At 45.0% G+C, this 24,991-nt stretch overlaps 1 protein-coding gene across 2 annotated transcripts in view; it reads left to right on the top strand.

The window, feature by feature from the left end:
• LOC139048139 (SH3KBP1-binding protein 1) overlaps positions 1 to 24,991 on the top strand; it is a 175,765-nt gene that overhangs the window by 16,650 nt on the left and 134,124 nt on the right. Inside the window, exons 5-9 of one of the 2 annotated variants that reach the window (XM_070522647.1) lie at positions 4,801 to 4,859; positions 9,806 to 9,886; positions 10,906 to 11,064; positions 17,189 to 17,497; positions 22,699 to 22,795. In XM_070522647.1, coding sequence (XP_070378748.1) covers positions 4,801 to 4,859; positions 9,806 to 9,886; positions 10,906 to 11,064; positions 17,189 to 17,497; positions 22,699 to 22,795 — 705 coding nt within the window. Of the gene's footprint in view, positions 1 to 4,800; positions 4,860 to 9,805; positions 9,887 to 10,902; positions 11,065 to 17,188; positions 17,498 to 22,698; positions 22,796 to 24,991 lie in introns of both variants that reach the window. The other variant, XM_070522646.1, reaches the window with a different exon arrangement.

The following is a 24,991-nucleotide window of genomic DNA, read 5'->3' as shown; positions in this document are numbered from 1 at the left end:
CTTGATACACCAGTGGAATGAGGCCTCAGTTGTGTCATTAGCTGCAGGACATGCTGGTAGAAAAGGTTTCACCCCTTAACTGTTTGCTTTGTGGTGCATTTACTGTGGGGGCTTAGTCATTTTTGAAAATTAAGATAGCGGATTTCATTCTCACTGTTGTTTGGCTGTACTATCGTGGGCAAATGAAATTCAAACTGAAAAGTATAAAGTGGGAAACCTCTTAGGAGGGAGATTTACTTCGAGAGTGCCCATCTGTATGCATGGGAATGGAAAAATTCATTTTGCTTGGCTTCAACTATTATGTTTGTTGCATTTAAAATAGAATTTAAATCATGTCTGCCTGTTGTGAGCATATTTTCTATTGATGTCACCAACTCTTCTGCAAAATATTGGAAAATTTTAGCCGTATGAAGGCATCAGCTTTACTACTCCCAATTCATCAATAAAAAATATATATCCCAGTTTTGTGAACAATATTATACAAGATGTACTGTAATGTGGCCAAAATTGATATATGCATAATTCTGAATTTTTTCAAAAGAAGTATTGAAGCACTCGTGTAAGCAGTATAATGATTTTACGTAAGTTGTAAACTAATATAAAATGCATTTGTCTGCTTCAGAGAGTCCAACAGACACAGCTTACAGAATTATGGTATCTGTTTATGGTGCACAGTTGTGGACTTCTTAACTTCATGGTTAAACTTTTTTTTTTAAGTTGCCTTTTTCCAACATTTTATACAAAGGTTTCATGCTGTAAAGCAGACCTTTGCTTTTGCTGTGATCATAGCGCTTGTTGGTTTCATGTGTGTTTCACTAGGGTAATTAAGAGTTGGTCCAAAGCTTAAGCTTCCGCTTAGGTTATAACTTTAGTGACATTTTGCACTGCTATATTCCCAATCGCCAAATCTGGTGTTGGCTCCAAACAAAGTTCACAAGCAATGCCATCGTTGCATCGGTTGGTGAACGTGGGATGAAAGAGTGTATCTTTAATTAGCCCTAACTGGTTCCTGATATAGCACTTGCAGAACAGGAGAAGACAAGTTCTGCAAGGTTGTTCACTCCCACATGCTTGCTGTTAAAATATCTGAAATACTGTGGGACTCACTTTGTAACAGTATTTGTAACGTGTGATCTTGCATAAAGATCACACTTTTGCTGGGATCATTCTTTAATGTGCCCCTCTATTTAGGAAGCGAATCACGCCAGCATTGTGTGTCAATCAGGTGAATGTCTCATGTAACGATTGTACATATTTGTGCAGTGTGGTACACTAAACTATGCCGAACATTTTTTTGCGAGTACATACCTTCTATCTATCTTTACACACCAAATTCGTTCAGAAGCTCACCTGGTGATCTTATCAAGCTACCCTTAAATATGTCATTGCCGCACCTTCTGTTGGAATGCTTACGGTCAGAGTACAGTAGAAAACGCCTATTAGTTCGATATAGGGCATAATTTGATATAAGCCTGCTAAAGAATTGGATGTCATAAAAGCACATACCATTTATGAAATCACTTTATTGATGAAACTAGCTTAGTTTCACATGAAATAGTCGTCTATTTTTTTTTGCTCAGGCAAGTTCACTGCCTGCGACGCATGCACTTCTCCGCATTGTCTAAAAAGTCAAAGCAGCTGAGGCTGCAACTTTCCACATTCGCGCAGAAGCATCGGACTAGTGCGAATGCACCAATCACCTCGGAGGATGTGGGCAAAGGACCGTCGTTGCTTTCCTCATTGTACCCACTTTCACTTGTGCTCGGTACGATGTCGGCAATGTAGTCTTCGTTTTCGGGCTCTCCCGTGGTTGCGACACCATCATCTGCACTCACAGACTCGTCAACCGTTGATGCGTTAATGGCTTCTGGAAATTCTGACAGCTCGCTCCAAACTTCAGCAGCACTGGCAACGGCTTCGTTGCACTCATCAGAATTTACAGTCATCGTCGGGCCCGCGAAAACCAGTACATCTGAAGCAATTTCGGGTGAACCACTTGTACACGCCTGTGTGTACGTGTCGGGTGCCACGGGCACCGGGTCGCGAGTTTGTCTGCTTTAGCCCTAATCTTCTCCTTATTCTTCAAGATCGTGCTGAGAGGTTTCTCGGAATCTTGCAAGTTGCAGGCAAGGTAAATATACCTGGTAGCAAAGCTTTCATAGAAGGCCATACATTCAAATCACGGCGGTTCATCGGCGGCTCATGCGTCTTAGCACCATCTGTATGAGGAGGGAACACTTTGGGCAGAAGAAAGAACAATCTGATGCCATAGCCGTTAAAAACAGAAGCGACGTCATTTTGTTTTCAAAGGCGCGAAATTTGTTTTGGTGGTCTGCCATTAGAGCTGTATATTTAAGTGCCCCGCCATTCGACTTGATGGGCGTTTCGAGTTTTCAGTGCGAAAAGTGATGCAAGGTCAGCTGTCCGGGTTTTGAAATCGGACCCCTGAACGGAACATTCTTTCTTTGGAGGCTGACGAAAGCTTTAAGTGTAGAGTGCTGGTTCTATCGTTGGACGCCAAGGCCTGTGCCGTCGCACGATAACAACTAAATTAAGCAATTACCCGGCGGTCACAACTCACTACTTTTGACTGCACAGGTAAAGAAACGAGGAAGCTACCCACGTCACCAAATTCAGACAAATGTCGACACGCAAAGAGCACACTGTGTTAAGGGGTCATATGGTAACCGGTGAACTTTACGATTGTGTCTTTCTGCACACTTGAAGAGCTACATCGCTTTAAAGTGATAGCGGCGTCAACGCCCGCCCCCTCTTAAGAGGTGCACTAAAAAAAGGTATTTATTGATAATGATAAAATAAAATAGAGTTGCCTTTTCTCTATTGGTCAGGTACATATAAAATTGGTACGGAATTTTATTTTTGTTGAATGAATCTAACTGTGTACTGCTTTAATTAAAAAACACTTTTTTCTTTCCCAATGTTTGTTCCCTCCAAACATAGTTGCGCTTCAATCGCTGTTCCCATAACCACCCTTTCTGTTTGTTCTGAACCGCTTTTTGCCCGAAGATTCATGACCTATTTGGATCGACCTTCTCGCCGCGTTCGACCTGATTTATGATTTCGAGCTTCACAGCTAAAGGCAGCACTGTGGGAGAAGGCCCGCAAGGCGCAATCACAATGAACCAGAGAAGCAGTGAGACTACTCGCACTTGAGCCAAGTTGCATGTTGAGGGCACAAGAGCCTCTGGTTGGCTGTCTGAGCAAATGCTGTGGGCGGGCCAGGATAAATTTCTGCAAGGGGGTGTCGACGGCTTGCCCGACACAGTGCAGTCACGGTAGAGTGTACTAGACAATGGTTTAGTGGGACAAACGGCGCTTTACTGCTGAGGCGCCGTGTGTGCAAAAATTTTGCGAGGGCGCTGCGAGCGAACTGGATTGGGGTGGAGACTCGCTTCGCGGCATATTCAGCGTAATTTTCCTGCGTGCACTGAGACCGATTGCGTGCGTAAGCTCTTATAAGGGTGCTTTGTTTCAACTGCAAATTTATATTGACATCTTTTTGCTACGTACACATATTTGAGGAATGGGTTATACAACATGGCGCTTCTAATTTTGCTGCCGTTGTCAAGTGCGTCGTCTGCTAGCGAGCGCACATTCTTTGCGAGGGCGCACGCAGATGCCCAATTTTTGCACAGAAAGTCTGTGCTGTAAAAACATGGCAGTTTGGGCGAGTTGGTGTGTCATAACTTTTTTAGGCTTGTAGCACAGCTCAGAAAAAGCAAAAAGGAAGGTGGAAGGGGTAATCAAGGAAGGAAGGAAGGAAGGAAGGGGTAGACACATACATGAATGGAATGTTGCACTGCAGGTTTATTATTTTTTTTCCATAAGAATACTTCTCGTAAATCTGAGTACAGGGTGCCGCATGGGGCATATATGTTTTATTTGTTTGAAGCAGCTAGCAGGAAGTTTACGTATGTTTTTTTCCGTCTGCATTTCGAAAGACCTACTGGTAGAAGATTACATTTGCAAAAATACACACGAGGTACATTCTACTTCAACAAGAAAAGTATTTCTTCTCCGAAGGGTACCCTACAAATAATCAATAACATAGCAGAATGAAAGCCGACACTGCGGCCACAATGTACGCGCAATCACCGAGTGACATTAAATAAAATAAAATGTTATAAAGAAGAGAAAGAAAGGCACCTATTCTTAAGGCATAAGTACAAACACCTTTTCAGCGGTCTGAACGCATGTACCAGCACACGAAGTAGTATGAATGACCGTTCCGAGAAGTATCTACAGCAGTTTCCAACGGCGCGACCTTGATGCGGCCCAATTCACTTTGATCGCAGTGCCGCCACAATATTTTTCGTCGTCGCTTGTCTCACTGCAGAGCATGCGCCGCCCCAGCTGGTCGTCCCACTCAACCTCTTTCCAGTACACTCTAGTCACGGTAGGGAGAGCAGTTGGATCATGGAGGGTTGGATGGAGCCGCGCCGCCGAGTTTCCCTGGCACCGCGAGGGAAAGCCAACTTCTAGGGGCACTTTTGCACCGCTTGTCGTTCGATATATCGGGAGCCGCTGCTATTTTCTTTTTTAAGTGAACGTCATTTTTGCTATACATACTCATTGTAACTATACCGTGTTCAGAAATTGTTCTATATACATAATAATTAGATGTAAACGGGTTCGATGTAGTCGGGTTCGACTGTAATAGAAATATGGTGTACATTTTATATGTTACATAGCTTTCATGAGAGACCTCATATGTCCCCTTGGAAGCTAGTTGTGGTGAAGTTACACTTTAATTCAATGCCTACAACCTCTATCTTGCAGAGACCTGGACATGAGTGTATTGCGCCACGAGGCCGAATTTTATGGCATCACACCCCTGGGTGAGTGATTCAGAATGCGGTTCAGGATGCTTACGTTAATAGCCGAATGTTGGTGATTAAATCCCCATTTGAAACTGGTAGAGCCCTGCTCACAGTGTGACTGGCTCTGTCACACCTGTGATAAGGGTGGCATTGGCCCCACAAGGCATTGCGGCACTGGCCCCTCACATTTGACCCATGTGTGCATGGATCGCAGGAGTAGGCGAGCGGGCCCCATTTAATTAAATGCAGCGTTTTGTCATAGTGGGTGCAGGCAATGAGGAACCATTTGATTTTTTCCTAGTAAAGAGGAGCAAGTTTGTTTCACCACTACTTTTTGTAAGCCGAGTCTCTTGAATGGTAAGTTTGGGCACACTCATGCCAATTGCTGTTCGCAACCAACAATAATATGCAACCTTACTTATGCTCAAAACACCAGAACACTTGTGCCGGCAGCAAAAAACCACATCCTTCACAGTACCATTCAAGCTCAGTTCAGGCCCTGCAGACTGTTCGGTGGGTCTGGACTATCTAAACAAAACTTTTTATATTAAGCCCAAATTTCTCTTGCAGATCATACACAGGATGGAGACTGTAGTCTGAAAAATATGACACATTCTTTTCAAGCACCCAACCTCGACTTAACGTTCAAATTGTTAAAAGCATACAGCTGAATAATGGATAAGGAATTTTCGATGTTTCTGTGAGTTTTGCTGAGCTTTCAAACTCTGCACTCCATCCAACAACTCTGCACAGGAATGTCAGATATGAGAACATCCAGCTATTTCATATGCTTGCGCAGTATACTTGGAAAGGACCTGTACAGTGACTAGAAAAATATGCCTGATGCAAGACTGTGTGGAAAACAGTCAAAGAAGTAAATCGGAATGTCTTAGGCATCAAGCAGGACACAAAAGGAAAAGAACGGACAGGTGCTGAAATGGTGGTCTTCTTTTTTCTGTTCTGCTTGACAGGATGAATCTGTGCCAAACTTCAGTTATTCTTCAAAAGAAGTAAACTCGCTACTGACTCTGAGACCAAACTCTGTGCCACATACCTTCAAATTTGTTTTGTTAATGCAATTTATGCATATTATTCAAACTTGCATTTCAAGGTGTTTGCAGCAGGTTTTAAGTCTAAGATTTTCATCCGTGCTTTTGCTTCTGAAGCACAATGTTGGCGGGCACAAGTTTACACGCAGTGCACCACAAGTGCACCTTGCAAGTCAAACTTCGCAAGCAGTCTATATTGTAGATCTTTTTGTTTCACCATTCTTTGACCTCATTTTTACTTTTGCATTCTTCGCATGGTGAGCATGCTTTAGGAATGCTTCTTTTTTTTTCGGTTCTCCCAGTGTTTTCTTTACCCGCCGTAGTTGCTCTGTGGCTATGGTGTTAGGCTGCTGAGCACGAGGTCGCGGTATCGAATCCCGGCCACGGCGGCCGCATTTCGATGGGGGCGAAATGCGAAAACACCCATGTACTTAGATTTAGGTGCACGTTAAAGAACCCTAGGTGGTCGAAATTTCCAGAGTACCCCATTACGGCGTGCCTCATTTTCAGAAAGTGGTTTTGGCACGTAAAACCCCATAATTTAATTTAGTGTTTTCTTTTTTATGTGTGAGGTTTCTGTCTGTGTTTTGCCATGCTTTTTCTTTTTTTGCATTCAGGTTGCTCCGCCCCTTTTTTGCATGCCAGTAATGAGAGCAAGGTTTTACTAGAAATAAAAACCATCTAAATGTTCTTTTATTCATATGTGTGTAATGTATTTACTTGGTTTTATGTTGTCTCTTCTACCGCTTGATCTTTCTCTTGTGTCTGCACTGCTCAATGGTCCTCCTCCACTTGCAGGGCTTTGTCTGGAGACGAATCTTGCATTGCTTGCTCTTGATTTGATGACAGATGACGTCGTTCGCATTTAACAATCACAGCTTTGCACTTCAAAATTAAATCTGTCTGTCACTCTCGCACATGCTTTGGCAATGTACTGCGTTACCAGAGGGCCCTCTATCCAGTGAGCTCGAATGGGAAGAAGCCCTCAAAAGCCCGGACCTCAAACTGCAATTCAAGGCCGTCCAGAGGGCCCAAGAACTGACGGAGCGTCACCACGTTCCCGTCCCAACTTGGGCATCGCCTACGGTTTCGGCCCAAGGAGGTCGCCGCGTGCGATCTCCAATGGCTTAGACCCCTCAGGACCTCAATAAAGTTCTTGACTGACTGTCATGTAAGACGTAAGGCTCATATCCCCTTAAGCAATGGCTCATACCCCCGTAAACGCAGCCTCCGCATTAGACCGACAGCAAAGAAGTGAAATTCTATGCTGGAATGACAAGTGCCAATAGATGAGCCAGCTGTGGAAGAAGACAATGATGACTATGATGAATGTGGTAGCAGTGGCATGAGCACATTCGCAGGGTAGTGCCAAGGGGCACCAGCGAGCCAGCTGTGGAAGAAGACGACGCTCGAGCCATTACTGATAATGGTAGCTTTAGCGAAGTCTGACAATGATGGCACAGGGCCTGCATAAACAGCTTCGCTGTGAAAGCTTGCATTTCCTACAAAGTTATGGTGCAACTGTCGCAGGGCTCAGGATTCATTTTGGCCACATGCAACATGCACCGTAATCCACCTACGCAAATAATTCCATCCCCATCAGAATGCAGCTGCAGTGGCTGGGAATCGTACCTGCAACCTTGTCCTCAGCAGCATAACAATATATATATACAGCATGGACCGCTTATAACGTAGGTCGCGGGAGTCAGGAAAATCCGCATTATAAGCAGTACTGCACTATATCAAATGCACCATTTTTAGACTCTTATTCACATGCAAATATGGTCAACCCACCTTTTATTATGTATTTTACAACTTAACGCGCAGTAAAGCACCAGAATTGGACACTAAACAAAACGTTTTATTTTTCTTCATCAATGAAAAAATGCTGTTATGTTCGTCTGGCGCTGAGCCTTCACTGCATTATGCACCACCTCATCTTCAACAGCTATCAGACGCTGGGAAGCTTTCTCGCTCAAGCCCTTCTGCACACAGTACACCCTGACCTTGCTTATGTAATCCTCTCCTCTAATTCTCTCTAATTAGTCTCTCCTCTAATTGTCTCCCCTCTTGCGATGGGTTTCGTGGCTTTCTTCTCCCTTTTTGTAGAGGGTGTGGTCATTGTAGTGCCGGGAGGTGCACTCCCTTCTCTTCGGAGAAACCGCACTATACCCGGTCTTCCGTCGTGCGCGACCGCGCACTAAGCGGTACGCGGACACATTAAACTCTATGGGAGGCGTACTGGTGGTCACATAAAGCCGCATTATATGCGGTCCCGCACTATAGGCGGTTACGTTATAAATGGTCTATGCTATATATATATATATATACACATATAATTTTTACGGCGCAACCAAGAGTGGCGAGAAGATGATTTGACGGGTAGAAGTGGAATCGCTATCAACAGACATCTTGTTTATGCATCGTTGTCTGTCGTGTCAATATTACAAATACGTCTTTATATGTGGCTTCTGCAACGTAACAACACACACACAATTAAACTTCCATATAACGAAGTATGTAAAATCAGCAATTTGCTCCGTTATATTCAAATTTTGTTTATTTAAATTTGACTATTTGTGCAAATAAGTACAGTCGCCGATCGATTTTTCTTGCACGGAAAGGGGCCACAGAATCTTTCGCATTATCAGGCAATCAAAAAAAGCGCATTTGAATGAGAAAGCAATTCATTTTGATTAATACAAGTGTCGGCAGCAAATGATACGGTTTCATGCAACGTCGACAATATCTTCACCTAGGCGGTCAGAACTAAGCGAAGCCAGCCACGCTTTCACCTGCACAGGGAGGATGCTATCATGAAAAGCGCCGGCATTGGGGAGCGAATGCTTTGTCTGCCTCTCGCTCCAATGGGTTCCCGAAACCCAAGATTATGCAACCTCCAATACTAAAAATGTGGTAGAGACAGCTTGCGTGGTGCCATGTCGGCTCGGCACGCCCACTCTTAGCATATGCGGCAGATTATATCTCTAAAGCAGCCACGGCCCAGGCGCATGCCAACTTGCCCCCGCACCCTCTCTCGCATGCTTGGTCGCATTACCGCGAGCTCACTCCCCTACACCTCTTTCCCTTTGCTCGCACCGGAAGGTGGCACATGTGAGGCCACCATCTTTTGTCTCTCACCCTCGCACACTTTCACTCGTACCTAAAGCACACTGCCTTAGGATCTGATCGCACTGGGACTTTATACGGAACAGGATGCTGGCCCCACTTCGGCGGTCGCTCTTACAGCAACCACGATGCACAATTTGAGAGGTGTGTTTGCAAGCAGCCACTTGTAATTCAATTATTTGACCATCTGTGCCCACGGAAGTTTCCATTTATTGTCTCGGCATTCCATTGCGGTAGCAGTGAAATTTATTTATATTGAAATGACATACAAATACACTTCGTTATATTAAGTTTCTAAATACATGGTTTTCTATGGACGAGAGGTTATGAAAAGTTAAATGCTTTGTTACATGGAGTATTTTGTTTTATAAAAGTTCGTTATGCCAAGGTTTAACTGCATATACATAAATGTTCTACAACGTCCCTTGGTGTTGTCATTGCCCAGCATGATGTAATGATTCTGTTCTGATGCTATTCTTCGCGTTTTGCCAGTAGTCCAAGTGGTATGCACTTTGTCAACATTATCACTGGGAATTGGCAAGCCATGAACAGTGGCTGATAAGCATGGAATCGAAATGAGGAAAAGGAATTCGTACACTGTGTCAGCCCCTTTCTTTATGTGAATGCATTTTCACAGTGTGGCACAATCTTGCTGGTGCCTTTAAGAGGAACTGTACAGTTCCAATCATGCCTGGCTACTCCAAATGGGGTAAACAGTCATGAAGTAAACCTTTTCTCTCCAACTGCTGCATTGTCTCCAGCTCTTGAAATGCCACTGCCTTGCAGTGAAGCGGCTGATCCTGTGCGAAGACCTGCACCAGTCCTCCTGTGGCGATGTCCTCTTTCATGGCTACCTGCCCATGGCTGGTGAGCTGTTGCCTGTCCCTGCATTGAGAACTACTGGTTGGCAGAAGCTCCTACATTCAGTAAACATAGAGACATGAAGGTGTAGCAAATGACCTCAGCCTTTTCCATCTGTGAATATGACTTTTTTGTCGCGGCAACCTGAAACAGTGGCCAGCCAGAAGTGCATCTAAACTATAGCGAATAGAAATATTTCAAATAAGCCACCAGATTGCTCTCAAGATCAGTCCTCAAGTCCAACTGCAATTTTCCTATTGAAATACATGCCAGCTCTGAAATTCTCTCTTTAAACAACACCAAACTGATAGCAATAAAATTGATTGCATTTATGAGAGAAAATTCAACTCAGCTGACTGCTGGGAGGAGAATTTTGATTAGGGTGTCAGATTTTAAACAGAAATTGTTGGAAGGAGTGATAAGCTCAAAACATCACTGGAACAAATGTTTTCAACTCCATTATTTTTTACCAACACAGACCCAGTCAGCCCTCGTTATAATGAAAAGGGTTGTGATGAACTAATAGATATGAACGTGTAATTTACATTGATTGTAATAAACATTTCTTTTTAAATTCCCATAGAAACCCAAGCATTTAAAATCTTTTAAGAAAACAATGTTTTTTAATAAATAGAGACAGTCAAACCTTGTTATATTCAATATTCATTATAAGCATACACACGATTAGAGGCAAAAAAGAAAAAGTTACATTCTGGTCTAAACAAAAGGAATGAAAGCACGGTACCTCCAATGGGCCAACAAAAGGTCTCCTGTAGAGTTCTGTGGCCTGTCAGCAGCTTGCTGTGCCGATACAAAACATGAGAACAACGAAAATTGGCAGTTTCGCCTGGGATTGGAACATTGAAAAGTGATAGCATAGTTTATAGTAAAGCGTAAAGTGACCAGTTTATTCTTTGCACACAGCCACATCAGCTGGTTACATTGTGGCTGTTTTGACACTCATACCTTTTTGCTGGTTGACGACAAGCAGTGTCCTGGAGTCACGAAATTTATGCGTGCAGCAGTACCGCCGTACGAGGTTGCCACTGGCGGCCGCAACGGGGCACCCTCGGGTCTCCTGCCGACACCCGCCGGTGGAGCCGACCGTCGTCCCGAACATGGGGCTCCACGGCCGCCCTTTGTTGTTGATCCGTCGTGCCTGACGGGGCTGCCCGGCATCGTCGGTGAGCCTCGCAACTGCGGTTTTTTTGCAGCACGTCTTGTGTCACCTGACCGTTTCAAGTGCAGTCACCTGCGTTGTGTAGGCACAATTTTGGAGCACAGTTGCATGCTTTGGTCCACACCCATTCCATTCCTGCACATGGTGGCTGAAGTGTGCAAGGAGCTGACGAAAGTGGTTAAAGATGAATGGCCAGGAGGAAAAGAGTGCAGTCAAGAGTAAAACCACACCAAGTAAGAGGGCTACAATTCCCTGTGGGTGTGCATTCTCGCAACACATCCACATGCTATGGATGTACACATTACACTAATGTGTACATCCATAGCATCATCGAACTGCGTATGTGCCGCACTCAAGAAAACTGTGGTTGTTTACTCATCAAAAAAGCAAAACATGTGACAAACTGCTTCTAATCTTCATCTCATCGCCAACCAGAGGTAACCCTTTCAGGGTAGATATTTTCACCATATGTGACTGCTCAGGGCTGATTTTTTTTTTTAGTGCAGATTCCGATTCTGCAGAGGGACCTATTTCGAAAAAAATTTACCGAAATTTTACTAGGGTGACCGTAAAGTGAGAAAAAAAATGTTTTGCGTTGGTACATATGTACTCTTTATTCATAAATAAAAAAGAAGGAAATAAACTTATAAGAATTAAAATTTGATGCATTTTAATAGTTCAAGGCATAGAATATGCACACATGAGAGTATTTCGCAAGTCTCAAATGTCCTGATATTACACTAATGTGTACATCCATAGCATCATCGAACTGCGTATGTGCCGCACTCAAGAAAACTGTGGTTGTTTACTCATCAAAAAAGCAAAACATGTGACAAACTGCTTCTAATCTTCATCTCATCGCCAACCAGAGGTAATTTGATATCACAAATCTCAAAAAAAAAAGAAAAGAAAAGGAAATGCATGCAAGGCGGCATCCTTCCTATGCTCGCCCCTGTGAGCACTAAACAAGCGAGAAACAGGCAGCCGCCCTTTGAGTGATTAGTAACGAGATAGCCATCAGTTTTGCGAGCGCAAGAAGCCAAATGGCCAGCTGTACAAAACGCAAACCACCACCCAGCCACACGCGCACCAATGCACGAACAGTAGTATATAGATGCGCTGGAGCAAACTAGCTATAAAACAAATCATGCAATAAAAACCAAGAGAGGGAGGTGCAAGAAAAAAATTCACTGTATTCCTACATAGTGGCAGCACATGCCACTATGCTGGACCAGTGATATAAGGGCACCATATTAAAGTGTATGATTTAATTACAGGACACAGTTGATTATTGCAACTGCTTAAAAGAAACAGCTTTGCTGAAAATTGGGTTGCGATTGTGTAGGGTCACACAAGTCTGCAGGAAACGCCGGCAACGTTTCCTTTGAGCTTTGGACATTGTGTGGTTGTAGTAGAGACACGTGCGGAAGGAATAGTGCTACTTATGGCACTCGGTATGAGAAAAAATTAAGAATTTTCTCTTCGCTCGTTTCGAAGCTGCTGGCGACTGGCATATGTCGTCGTATGCAAGATTCCCATAAACGACTGATATTGGCCGATAGCTGACATCAATGAAGAAGGGTGTTTGGATAAGTGCGCTTCTTAAAACAAATCCAAGCGCTTACCGTGCTCATAGCAAAAGTTGCGCCACGCGTACTACAGTTGTGTGTGGCTGCATCTGCTGCATAGCGTAGACACTGCAGCCGCCACAGGGTGCCAAGGCAAATCCTTTCACCGTTGAGATGCTCAGACAACCCTGTGCTCTGATTGGTCTCTGTGGGTGAAGTGGCTTTGGGCACGCGGCAACGTGAGCGAGGTCGAGCACCCACCAGATCGCTTCCTAGTCTTCCCAAGCTGCACACCTTCAAAGTGCATCGCCATCATGATTCGTGACGTTGGGAATCCTTTCAGTGCGAGTCTGCAGTGCAGCATCCATCGCTGATCCAATGGACCTGCTGCTTATGTACTTGCATAGGCGAACACGCCGGCAACGTTTCCTTTGAGCTTTGGACATTGTGTGGTTGTAGTAGAGACACGTGCGGAAGGAATAGTGCTACTTATGGCACTCGGTATGAGAAAAAAACTGCAGACTTGTGTGACCCTACACAATCGCAACCCAATTTTCAGCAAAGCTGTTTCTTTTAAGCAGTTGCAATAAATATTTCAGTGTCCTGTAATTAAATCATACACTTTAATATGGTGCCCTTATATCACTGGTCCAGCATATACCCCATTTGGGCTCTTAGTACACAAACTTCACAGATGCGATAAATCATCTACATGCATGTTGTTTAGTGAAAATATTGGCCATAATATTCCCCCCCCCCCCCCGTTTTCACTGGATGTGCTCTTGTACCAGCTTACAGTTCCCCCAGGGCTAAATGTTAAGTTCTGCATTCTTCTTAAAAACACAATTAGTATAACACTCTGGATAGCCTGCATACGTAATTTACTACTAAGGCCTGCAATTTCTTCACACACTATAGGCTTTGTTTACACGTTATCCCTAATTTGCCTCTACTTTTAAAGAAATTAAAAACAGTATAATTTTTGTAGTTCATCAAAGATACCATAGAAACCTACTAGAAACCTCCTTTAATGGAAAAATAAGCAAAACAAAAAGGAGAGTTCAGTAATCATTTGCAATGCTTCTAATCTGGCTGGGGTATTTAAAGTTGTGCCACACATTGCATTGACCATGAGCCCCATTTCTAATAAAAATAAACTTGATGTAAAATAGACTTATCTCAGTTTATTGCAAAGCACAGCTGATAGTGACAATATGACACTTTCGAGCACTTGCTCAAATTTTTAGCAAAGGCGGTATTTATATTTTGCACGCAATTAACTTCACACATATATTTGCCATGGCCTTTCCTCCATTTTCACTAAATCTTATCGTAATGGCGTGTGTTGTTCCGCCAGGAAAATAGGTTAAAATCTTTCCACTCGTAAAACACTCGTAATGCTCCAGAGCATTTGCATAAGTAATTTTCACCAAATTTGAAGTTGCTTTCTTCTGTAGTTTCTTTAGGACATTGGGAAATGTAGAAAATAGCAGCAGTATCACACTCTGTAACACCTGAATAAGTAACTTTCTACAAAGGCTGTAATTAAGCTACAGAGATTAAACATTTCTTGTTAGTCGCACCTGACAAGCTTCCTATTTCAACGAAATAGAAGGCCCATGCTTATCATAGAGTTCACCAAGGAGACTGGCAAACAGCAACTACATGCTGTGTATAATGTATACAAATTGCGAGAAGATGTGTATTTAGCAACTATCTTTAAAGCACATTATTGCACCAGGCACTTCAAACTTTTGCCACATGTCACCCATAGAACTGTCCCCTATTCTTCAGTATATGAAATGTCTGCTATTTTTGGTCTGCCCACAGAAGAGAGAGAAAAAATAAAGCATTTCCTGTAATGCTTCTATAGGGGCCATTGACAAGGGTTGAACAATTTTCTTTTAAACCCTAATCAATGGGCATTTCAAACTTCACCTGCTTATTGTACTTAACGATCCCCACACTTCCTGAACATATAGATTCCGTGAGTGATTTAGTTTTTTGTTCAAAACTATAAAAACTTGAATATAATGTTTTTGAGCGGTTCTAGTTGCAATAACAGGTTCACTGTAAAAGCAGCCATGCACACCTATCTGGTGCACCATAGCACAGCAAAATTATGAGACCAACGTTTAACGTAGTAGCAGCGGCTGTATGTGTTGCCAAGGGCGCCTGTTGATTTCTACTGAAAGAAGGAATACATATTGAACCCAGGTGAGCCAGCACCATAAGCGACTCCTTCCGAACATTGAGGGGGAATGAGAAAGGTCACTTCTAATATCTATGCTCGTACTTGGTCTCTCTCAAAAATTATTCCTGTAATATATTCCTAGGAGGCACCACACTCGTTCTAAAGCATTTTTGGGGCCTCAAAAGAAAGATGGTTCAGGGCCCTTTTAAAAAGGTTGTAGGACACTTCGGTGTAAAGGTAGTCTTTTTGGTTTGGGGTCAGCTACGAAAAATATTCAGGCTCGTTGACGAATGCATGAGAGCTACATCCAATGAAGGTAGCGTGTCTGCGTGGTCAAGCATAAAAAACAATTTGTACCTTGTGCTTTGGGTGGTCTATACAGAATACCTTTGTCATGTAGCCATGCTAGGCAATGTTTGCCTTAATGAGCACAAGAATGCGATAAAAAGATCCTGTGTTTTACCCGAAAGGCAAAACATGGGTTGCGATAGCAAATTAGTATACAGTGTCGGGTTTCTCACACGTGCTTTTGGAACAAAGGTACGACAACACAGTAGTAGAAACAATCACAAGGCATTTATTGCACGTTTCATAGATCAATGCCTGCTAGCCAAGTTGCTATCCCCAAAACATGCCTATGGGCGCACGACAAATCTAGAAAGTCCAACTCACCGCGACCGGATAGCGAGCGAATATGTTCGCCCCCATGCTGGATCCCAACACCTGGTCGTTCGCGCGTATGGTTACGCGAACGGTGGCACGTTCGAAGGAGGCCACGAGAGACGGGTCTCGCAGAAGCATGGATCGGCGCATGCGCGGCACGTCTGCGCTGCTTGCCATTCCCGAACCAAAGAGGCAGCGCCTTGTCCTTTACACACCCAAGTAACCTGCCATTAGGCAGCGTTAGCAGAGCCACACTCGTGCCATCTCTCGCACTGCGCTTCAACCACACCGACCACCGCGGGCCCCAGGCCACGTGACAAAGCCGGATTATAGGAGACGGGAGCTATGTGGGAAAACCACGTATCAGGGGACGCACGAGAGTTGTGCATCCCCACAACAGCTATATGAAATAAGGATAATATATTTATCGGCCATATAAAGTCGTAAACATTCACTTACTAACTAAATGAACAAGCATGGTGTCACGTACGTGCAGGCAAACATAAACACACCTCGCTAGATGAGCGTCGACACTCCCTGTCAAAACGCTGGCATAAGAAAGAGTGGCTGCAGCAGTGAGTGAATTTACCTTTGTGCTGCCTCTTGCTTCAATGGGAACTAAGCCGTGAGAACACAGTGCACATGAAGCTACGAGCTCTTGGCACATCTAGACTCTCTACTCGTCACAGATCACTTTAAAACATAGGGCTCGTGCGGCCGCGCTCAACTGCACCGTGTGCAGCTGCCGCAGGAGTATAACCTTGTACGTGGTGCAAGGTGGAGTGCTTCCTCCCCACCTTCCTCCCTTGCACGTGCGAGATCAAGCCACCACCCTCAGCTTGCCCTCTCACGCTTTCACTCACACCTACAGCATATGGTATGGAATGTAATACCTTATGTCTTATAACTTATAATACCTTATGTCTTATACCTTATACTACCTTATAGCCTTATAGCCTTATAATAGCCTTATAATAGCCTTATGTAATACACTTGTGTAATACCCTTATGTAATACTCCTCCAATGGGGTTTTAGGGTAATAGAGTGAAGTGATATGGTGCATGGCCTCGGCGTCATTGCACTTGGACTTCATACAGAACATCATGGTGACTGCAATGACGATGGCAAAGATACACCTGGAGTGTCCATATAATTGCTATTGCAATGAAATAATGCAATGTCACGCTTTGCTGTGCATAACCGAGAGAGTGGATCTGGTCGCTCTGGTACTTTATTTCATAGCACCATGATATTGTACACGCATTGTAATCAAAAGACAAGGGAAATCATTCAGGCTTATTATACCAACAAAACAGCTGCATCCTGTGTAAGCCAGCCAAGTTTCACCCAGTCAGAAAACGGGGGGGGGGGGGGAATGATGTTCCTAGAAAGATCATAGCATTGAAGCTGCTGTGCTGTGCCTGTCTGCGTTTTGGTTCATGCTTTGCACATGTGTTTATCGCCACCAATGTTGTGCATCACACTATATATAGTCTCCTCTCTTCAATAAAAATTCACTTGATAGTAGCTGTTGTCTTGCCTTTTCCTCCTTTAGTCCCATCTTTTGACGCCTTACTCAAAATAAACCAATGCCAACTCATCAAACTTTCAGTATACCATAGTTTGTGTGACTTTCTTGCCCTCCTCGCTTCTCACTCGTGCAATATCACAAGACGGCATGACAGACGTGTTCCGCCTTCAGATGCACGGCCAGGCTCGGTGTTCCGCGTGATGCCCGAGGCGGGCGGCTCCCGACCTCCCCCAACCTCGTCATGTGGCCACTCCCGCAACCCGTCATTGGACGCCCGGCAGGCCGGACCGTCGGCGTCCATGGCGCCTCCACCACCACCGCCGCAACTGTCACGCAGCTCGTCCGACCTGCGGCCAGGCGGCGTCCGGGGCCACTCGCGTGCATCTTCCCTCGACCTGCGGCACTCGCGCAACTCTTCAGCCGACTTCAGCCGCCGCATCCGCGACGACAGCGGATGGGCCAGTGTCGCACTGCCCCAGGGTGAGTGAGTTGCAGGTCTGCACTGGCCACTTGTTTGATTACTAGAACATGAGTGGCATTAGTGGAAAGGGTGGTATCATAACAACAACCTAGGAAAGAGAATGGGTAAGAAGTTGTGCAGGTTGAGCGCACATGTTGGAATCCTGTATGTAGAGAAACGCTTTTAGGATGCTGAAAATTAAGTTCTATGGAAATAAATGGAATGCCTACAGTTTTGTTTATTTTCATGCTGCACCACATTTAATCTCGCGCTATGCTTGTTTTTGCACGAGACTGTTAACAAGTGATGCCGAAATGGCAAGCACCAAATTGGGTTGACGTGCAGTTTGGGACATCCACACAGTGATGTCACGAGAGCAAAAGCAGTGCATGATGCTTGCCGAGGGAAGAATGTCGATGGTAGATGTATGCACGGAGAAGTATGATGCATATCTAGCTGCATTGAAGTATTCTATACCCCTTGTGCCATAGTGGCTGTAAAGAAGTTACGGGACTTTCATCACACTTGGTTGTCGTGCCGCTTGATGAGAAAAGGACGCAAGAAAATTAGTCGAACACATAATGGAAACACAACCCACATTTATGAAAACTAAAAAAGAAAGCTACATTTATGAAACCCACAATTGCCAAACTACAATCACAAAGGACGTTAAGGCACACGACACGACATGACTAGGCCAGAAGTTCTAAGGCTGCCGTGTGTCTGAGAAACAGAACAGTTAAAAAGAGCTCACGGTACAGTAGACAGGAAACGAGAGGTGCCGGAGTGACGGTGCCGTAATGAGGGACGGCGGCGTGATGACGTAGAAGACGCCTCGATGATGGACAGGAAGAAGAAGATGGCTCGCCACAAACCAGGGACGACCGCTCGGCAGTCAGCCTGCATCGGAGCCACAGTGCACGTTGCAGGTATGGTCAGCCTGCCCTGCGGACGATTTGTGCGTGAGCCGCAGTGCTCGATGCATATGCAGTGCTCGATGCATATGCAGGCATTAGCCAGGCCACCAACGGTGCTCCGCTGAACAGCCAACCCAGGAGACGCGTTGTTGTCAGCGCCGTTTTCTTTCACTCATCACTGTGGCACATAGTCATTCTGGAGGATTGGCCAAGAATGGGCACACACCTAATAATCCAAGAATTGTACTAGTAGTAGCAGTAGAAAACTTTACTTGTTTTGTAATGAAGTCCCAGATAGTGGAGCCTTCAGCCCAGGGCCCATTCACTGCTGCTATCTGGCTGGCATGGTCAATCGAGTATCACTCGTTGTCCAAGGCTGTGATGGAAAGAGCGAATTGGTAGCCCCAATTTAATAAAACCAAAGTTTTTGAATAACATGTGCTATTCCAATAACTCATCTTTGTGCTTTAAAAGTAACCTATGAGCTGGCATTATCGGCACAGGTCTTCATGTCGTGATTTATTGTTTTATTAGGCAGAACAGAGGTGTGCTCACTGGCACTACATTGTTGGTCAAAAGTACTCGGCCTACTTGGGACACCACACTAACAAGCGACAGGCGAAACCCCCAGGGGGTTTTGCCACCAACATACCTTGTATTGTTCAGAGTAAGAGATAGAAATTAAATACTGTATTTACTCGCACAATGATCGCACTTTTTTATGAAAGAGAATTGCTGCAAATTCAGGGGTGCGATCATTATGCGGGTTAAATTTTACACGAAAAGAAAAAAAAAATTTTCATCCCGCAGCAAATGCGGGATGACAGCAGGTCAACAAACAGGCGGCTGACGCTGTGACACTGCGGGACACCAAAGCAAAAGTGGCGACCGGCGGAGTAAGCCGAATGCACCGAACGCGATTTTTTTTTCTTTTTGTGAATACATTACGCGCACTGAAACAGTTTCTTCCGTATGAGTGATGAATAATATTCTTAATATCGGCAAGTGTACAGCAATAACATAGCCATGTCCACTCTGATAGGACAGAAACAGAGATGGGCATGCTTAGCTGCCAGTGACATAGAAACACATGGTGGGCATGCTGCGAAAACTGCGGCATTTGTCTTCACTACTATCCTAATACGGCACGTTTCCGCTAAGGGTGGGCAACCATCTTAGCAGTGTCACAAGCGTCGGCGTGTGAATAGTGTACACTTCTAACGTATCAGTGTGAAGGTGGCTACTATTGTTGCCGCTCGCAATTTGTTGCGTGCCCATGAGTGCAGACGAGAGTAATCGAAAAGCGCCTTTGTAGTTGTTGACCACAACCATTATCAAGCCTATAAATAATGAAGCCAAGGCAAGTTTGGTTATAGCTTTCTTTTTTTCACGGCCCATGATCTATAGCCCACTAAACACGCACAGCGTCTCACAGTCACCACGACTACACTTGGCAAAGCTGTGGATGACATTCAGGGTCTCAATAACCGTCACTGAAGTGGGTGCACGAGGGGGCTCATTATTGTCCCTGCCATTGCCCACTGGGACGCTGTCGGTTACTTCGTACAGTCAACGACTGATTTTTCGGACCCTCTAGAGAACGTAAAAACGTCCAAAAATTCAGGCAGTCAGAAAAAATGAATGCATGCAAAAAAAACGCACCCTTTTTCTTTTTTTCTCAGATCTAGAGGTAAAAAGCGAAGTAACAGGCTTTCGAAACCCTGCCACAGCATCAGTGAAGTGGCTATAAAAGGAGGCGTTGAAAAACTCTGTATGCAGCCGACTGCCGGTTTATTATGTACATGTGCACCGTCGGGCAGCCGGTGTTATTGCTGCAGTGGCTTGAAGAACTTGTTGATTGTTGTTTGACAGCGTTCTGGTTGCATGCGATCATATTCGCCTCGATCTGAGCAAGGGTCATGTCAGCACTGTACACCGATAAAAGAGTCAACAGTGCTCGTGTCAACTCGGCGCTTGTAGGCGGCGCCGGCATTGGCTCCTCATTTTCAACATCGGAGTCTTCTGAATCCCCCACAACCTGACGGACTATTTCCTCGTCAGTCAGTTCTGCGCAGAAGTCGAGCTCGTTGTCAGTGTCAACAAACTGTTCAAAAGTTATTTCCGTGGGTATGGAAACCCCAGCAGAGCGGAGGTGGTTGATCACGTCGTCCGACAGTACTACTGCTTTCCGCGCTTCAATGCCATCGGCGAGGACGACGAAGACAAAGTGGGCGCCACTGAAGGCAAGTGAAATCCTCAAGTTGCAAGCAGTGGAGTTCGTTGACGAGCATCGAAGCACCTAGGCCTAGCGTCGCAGAGCACACTTGACACAACAGCACAACCACACACCACACTAGCCAAAACGTGGCCTGCGCAAACAAACAAAATGACGCCGCTCCGGAAACTCTGCCGAAGGCGGAAGTACGGCGATGAACATAGCCAGCGTGGCCAGACCAAATCGGTGTGTGACGGCTAGATTCGGCTAGTTGTGGTTCAGAGCGGTGATATGCTTCGGCTGCAAGTCGATTTCCTTCGCAAGGGCGCTGCACGAGGAGCCAAAAGACCTTCCGTCCGTCAAAAAGTCCGGAAAATTGGACGGCGGGGGGTTCGAGCGTCCGAAACTTCAGATGTCCTTATACATTGATTCTATGGGGCTCGTGGCGGTGCCACGAAGACGTCCGAAATATCAGGCATGTCCGAAAATTCAGTCGTTGACTGTATTTCATGTTCACGTGTAATGTCTGCATGTCTGCTTATGTATTCACATTGTCTGCCTAGTCTGTCACTCCCATCGCCCTCTTTGTACAATAGCGTAAATGCACATGTGGCTAAGATTTTTTGCTGATAACGATTCAGGGTAATGTTCCGTCTTTCAACCGTACACTTGTTTCACCCAAATCGACATAGGTAACGTAATTTTACCTTTCTTGTGTAGTTAATGTGTAGTCATAAGGCGGAAAAACCTTCACAGTGGCAGCATGCCGCAGTAGTTTCCACTGTTTATGCTTCCGGCCAACTGGAATGCTTCGCTTTGTTGTGTAAATTAGTCATGTCCAGCTGGTAGTAGAATATATCACGAGTTCACGAATAAAAATTGGTGGCTGCACTTGCAGTTTTAAAATGACGACCCGCCGTGGTTGCTCAGTGGCTATGGTGTTGGGCTGCTGAGCACGAGGTCGCGGGATCGTATCCCGGCCACGGCGGCCGCATTTCGATGGGGGCGAAATGCGAAAACACCCGTGTGCTTAGATTTAGGTGCACGTTAAAGAACCCCAGGTGGTCCAAATTTCCGGAGTCCTCCACTACGGCGTGCCTCATAATCAGAAAGTGGTTTTGGCACGTAAAACCCCAAATATTATTATTATTAAAATGACGGGTGATCGGGAACCGGCAGCCATTTTGACATGGCAATACGATGCCGCATGTAGTTCTTAAGATGGACGTTTCTAACTAAAGTTTGCAGCTAGGTGCGGGGACACACTGGAACAAAAATGACACTGAAAGTCTGGTTTCCCCCAAAGTGCTGGCGAAACGCAGCTTCAGTGCAGTTAATTTCTCAGTGTTTCCTAAAGAGCGAGTCCATATATATTTAACTACTGATATAACGGCCACTTTTTGCAAAACTATCGAGTTTGTTATGAACCGGTGCATCTATATATATTGCTACGGAACAGCCGCCACAGTGAGGCTGCACTGGGGAGGAAAAAGACGACGTGGGCCCACTTGATATAGCATCGCCATTTTGGCCTTCCGTTAGCTTCCCTATAAATAAATTGTATATAGTATTGGGCTCCAGCTACATGTAACAATATATTCAAAGACTTGCCTCAAGGCATCGTGCATGTATGACGTAGTATATCTTGAGCATATTGTGTGCATTGGGTTGCTGCTAGTGACATAACAAAATAATCACTAGAGCAGACTTTAAGGAACACATGTTAGGGTATGTAATTAACTGTCTAAACATTGAGAGGCTGCATATGTTAACAATTAAATTACACTAATTCATTTCAATCGTTAATGACAATGGTTGATGAGGATTGATTAAACATCTGACACTTAAGCGTTGTGACATGACAAATGGTTTGACACTAGACTACTTTTCCCTGACCCCATGACCTTCCTGTCTGAAGCTGTTCTGGAGTGGTTTACAGTAACAGCTAACAAACTAAATAATGCTATCATGTTTTGAGGAACTCTATTGCATATTTGCTGCTGCTGTACTTCAGAGTTTATGGTCGTCCGCATTGAGTTGTGGAACTACACCCAGCCTTCCCACTGACTGGATGCTCTCCTGTTGGCAGGTGTGTCAGCATGGCCGGACAATCTCCGGGTCTGCATGGTCAAGGGCCACCAGAACTGGATCGCCGTAGCCTATGCTCACTTCGTCAGCTGCTACAGGTGGGACCTAGCTCAAGCGTCTTGCATCCTCGAGGAGCCATTGGGGCAGACTGCCATAATTATTAGATTATAAAGCAAGGGTGCAGTTGGGGCAACCAAGAAAAAAAGCTTCAGTATGCCACGTTATATAAGACAATATAGCGTAGCTGACGGATTATTCAGAATCGGTGGGGATTGTCTAAAATACTGAATGGATAACACAACCAAAACGCAATATGACGACCAAGAAATGGGGGGAAGGGAGCTTCAATACACAGAGTGCAGGCTGTATGCAAATTTTTTCTTTAGGTGTGGCTTCACGGCATATTGAATTTCACCTCGTAGTGCACCTTCACGACATTGCGACTTGCACTGCCGTAAAGCTATAGTATAAGGCGAAATTTGAGTTGCTGTGAAGCCACACCTAAAGGAAAAATTCGCATATAAGGCAGGGGGGCCCACTTCGAGGCTAAGCATATGGTAAAGAAAACCTTGCCTTCTGTTCAAATAGGTACGGTATTCTATATCTTGTTAGCATTTTGAGTCTAAAGCCAAGCTTGCTTGTGACAAATGTCCATACATAACGAACAAAGAGGATGTCACTGCATTAGTTTTCCCGTGGTCAGTGGTTTCTGTGTTTGGATAGAACAAATATCAAAAGGGTCACCACTTTGTTAGTGCAATCATAATGGGTGCTCAAAAAGACTGCAACAAAGACACAGTGCCATTGCTTTCGTTTGTCCCAGTGTTCTCATTTACCCTCTCAGTGTGACTGTACAGTCGAACCCACTTATAATGCTACCAGTTTTAACAATAGATTGGTTATAACAATGAGAAGCTGCTGCACTGTCAACTTTTCTGGTTTCCACGGTGAAATAGCCCGCTTACTACAATACCTCGGTAACACATTATCGGTTATAACGATGAAGTCTGGCTGCTGGGTGTCTGAGCCGGAAGGTAGTCAAATGCAAAATCCTCGAAAAGAAAAAAAGAAAACAAGAAATTTGAGCCGCTGCATGATGACCCACTGCTCCAACAGCCGCCGTGCGCTCATTTTTGAGTCTTCTCCAGGCACCTCTCTCCCGTTGCCCTTCCTCCCCTCCAAATACAAATGGACCGCGCCCATGGCTCTACGCCTTGCCACCCTCCGAAACACGTATGGACCGCGCAAACTGCACTGCTCGCATGTTGCTCACTGGCTCCTCATTTAGCGCAGTTCTGCAAACAGCTTGACCGCTCGTGTTCGTCTTTGTTGATTGCGTCGAAATCGTTCCTGGCCACTTGGTTTCGCAGCCTCTTTTGACTCGCCGCTGAAATGGAAAATGTCTTATCCGCCCGCTGATAATCAGCAATGCACGACATTGCCAGTGAAAAGAAGGCACACAGCTGCAGATTTGGAAACTGAGTTCTAACGGATGAGGCTGTCGTCGCGAACTTGCTTGCATCAGATAGCGACGGCGATGATGGCAGCGATGCTTGGTAAGGCACGTTTGCCTCAACATTGACCTCACAGGAGGCCCAGCAGGCGACTCAGTCCCTCTAGGGCTTCGTTCTTGCGAGGAACCTTCCACTCCACTACGTAGAGCACCTGGATACAAGACTCCTTTGGGGCCACCGAGGTGACGCCTCGGTAGAACTCGTATATCGCTGGCCGTCTATGACCCCTCTTAGCAGTTGTTATAGCAGTGCCATTTTTTAAAGGACCCGTTATCAGGTCTGGCCACTTTGAGCTGACAAGCGCAGAGCATACAGGGCGCGATAACGATCGTGTCTGCAAAGTATTACATCGCCTTATGCTGCGAAAAGGTCTGAAATTTCAAACGGAACACTGTTTCAGCTTCTCCTTCCGTCTGCCGCGCTCCTATCTGGAGGGAGACCTACACGTGCGAGTGTATAGAGAAAGACATGGCTAGTGTGCCTACGTACACGTGTTTGTGCTGTGACGTCGTTCGTGGTGACACGTGACTTCGAGAATTGTTCAAGGCAACATCTGTTATTTGTGTAATATGTTGCTAGAATGGATGAATTAAAGCTTACAGAAGTAATGAAAGGCACAAGCCGAATTACTGCATGTTTTTGTTTTACTTTGCACCGCAGCAAGAGAGATGTACTTCTGTTTCATTTGCTCGTACCCACGTCGTGCAGTCACACGCACAAACACCGAAGCTATCTCACTTTCTGCCGTGTCCCAGCGCATGACCATGCTCTGTGATGAGC

The sequence above is a fragment of the Dermacentor albipictus genome, chromosome 7, assembly GCF_038994185.2.
Source record: "Dermacentor albipictus isolate Rhodes 1998 colony chromosome 7, USDA_Dalb.pri_finalv2, whole genome shotgun sequence".
In the NCBI taxonomy this organism is placed as follows: Eukaryota; Metazoa; Arthropoda; class Arachnida; order Ixodida; family Ixodidae; genus Dermacentor; species Dermacentor albipictus.
The sequence above is the reverse complement of the archived record's forward strand: the minus strand, read 5'-3'. Positions and strand labels throughout refer to the sequence as shown.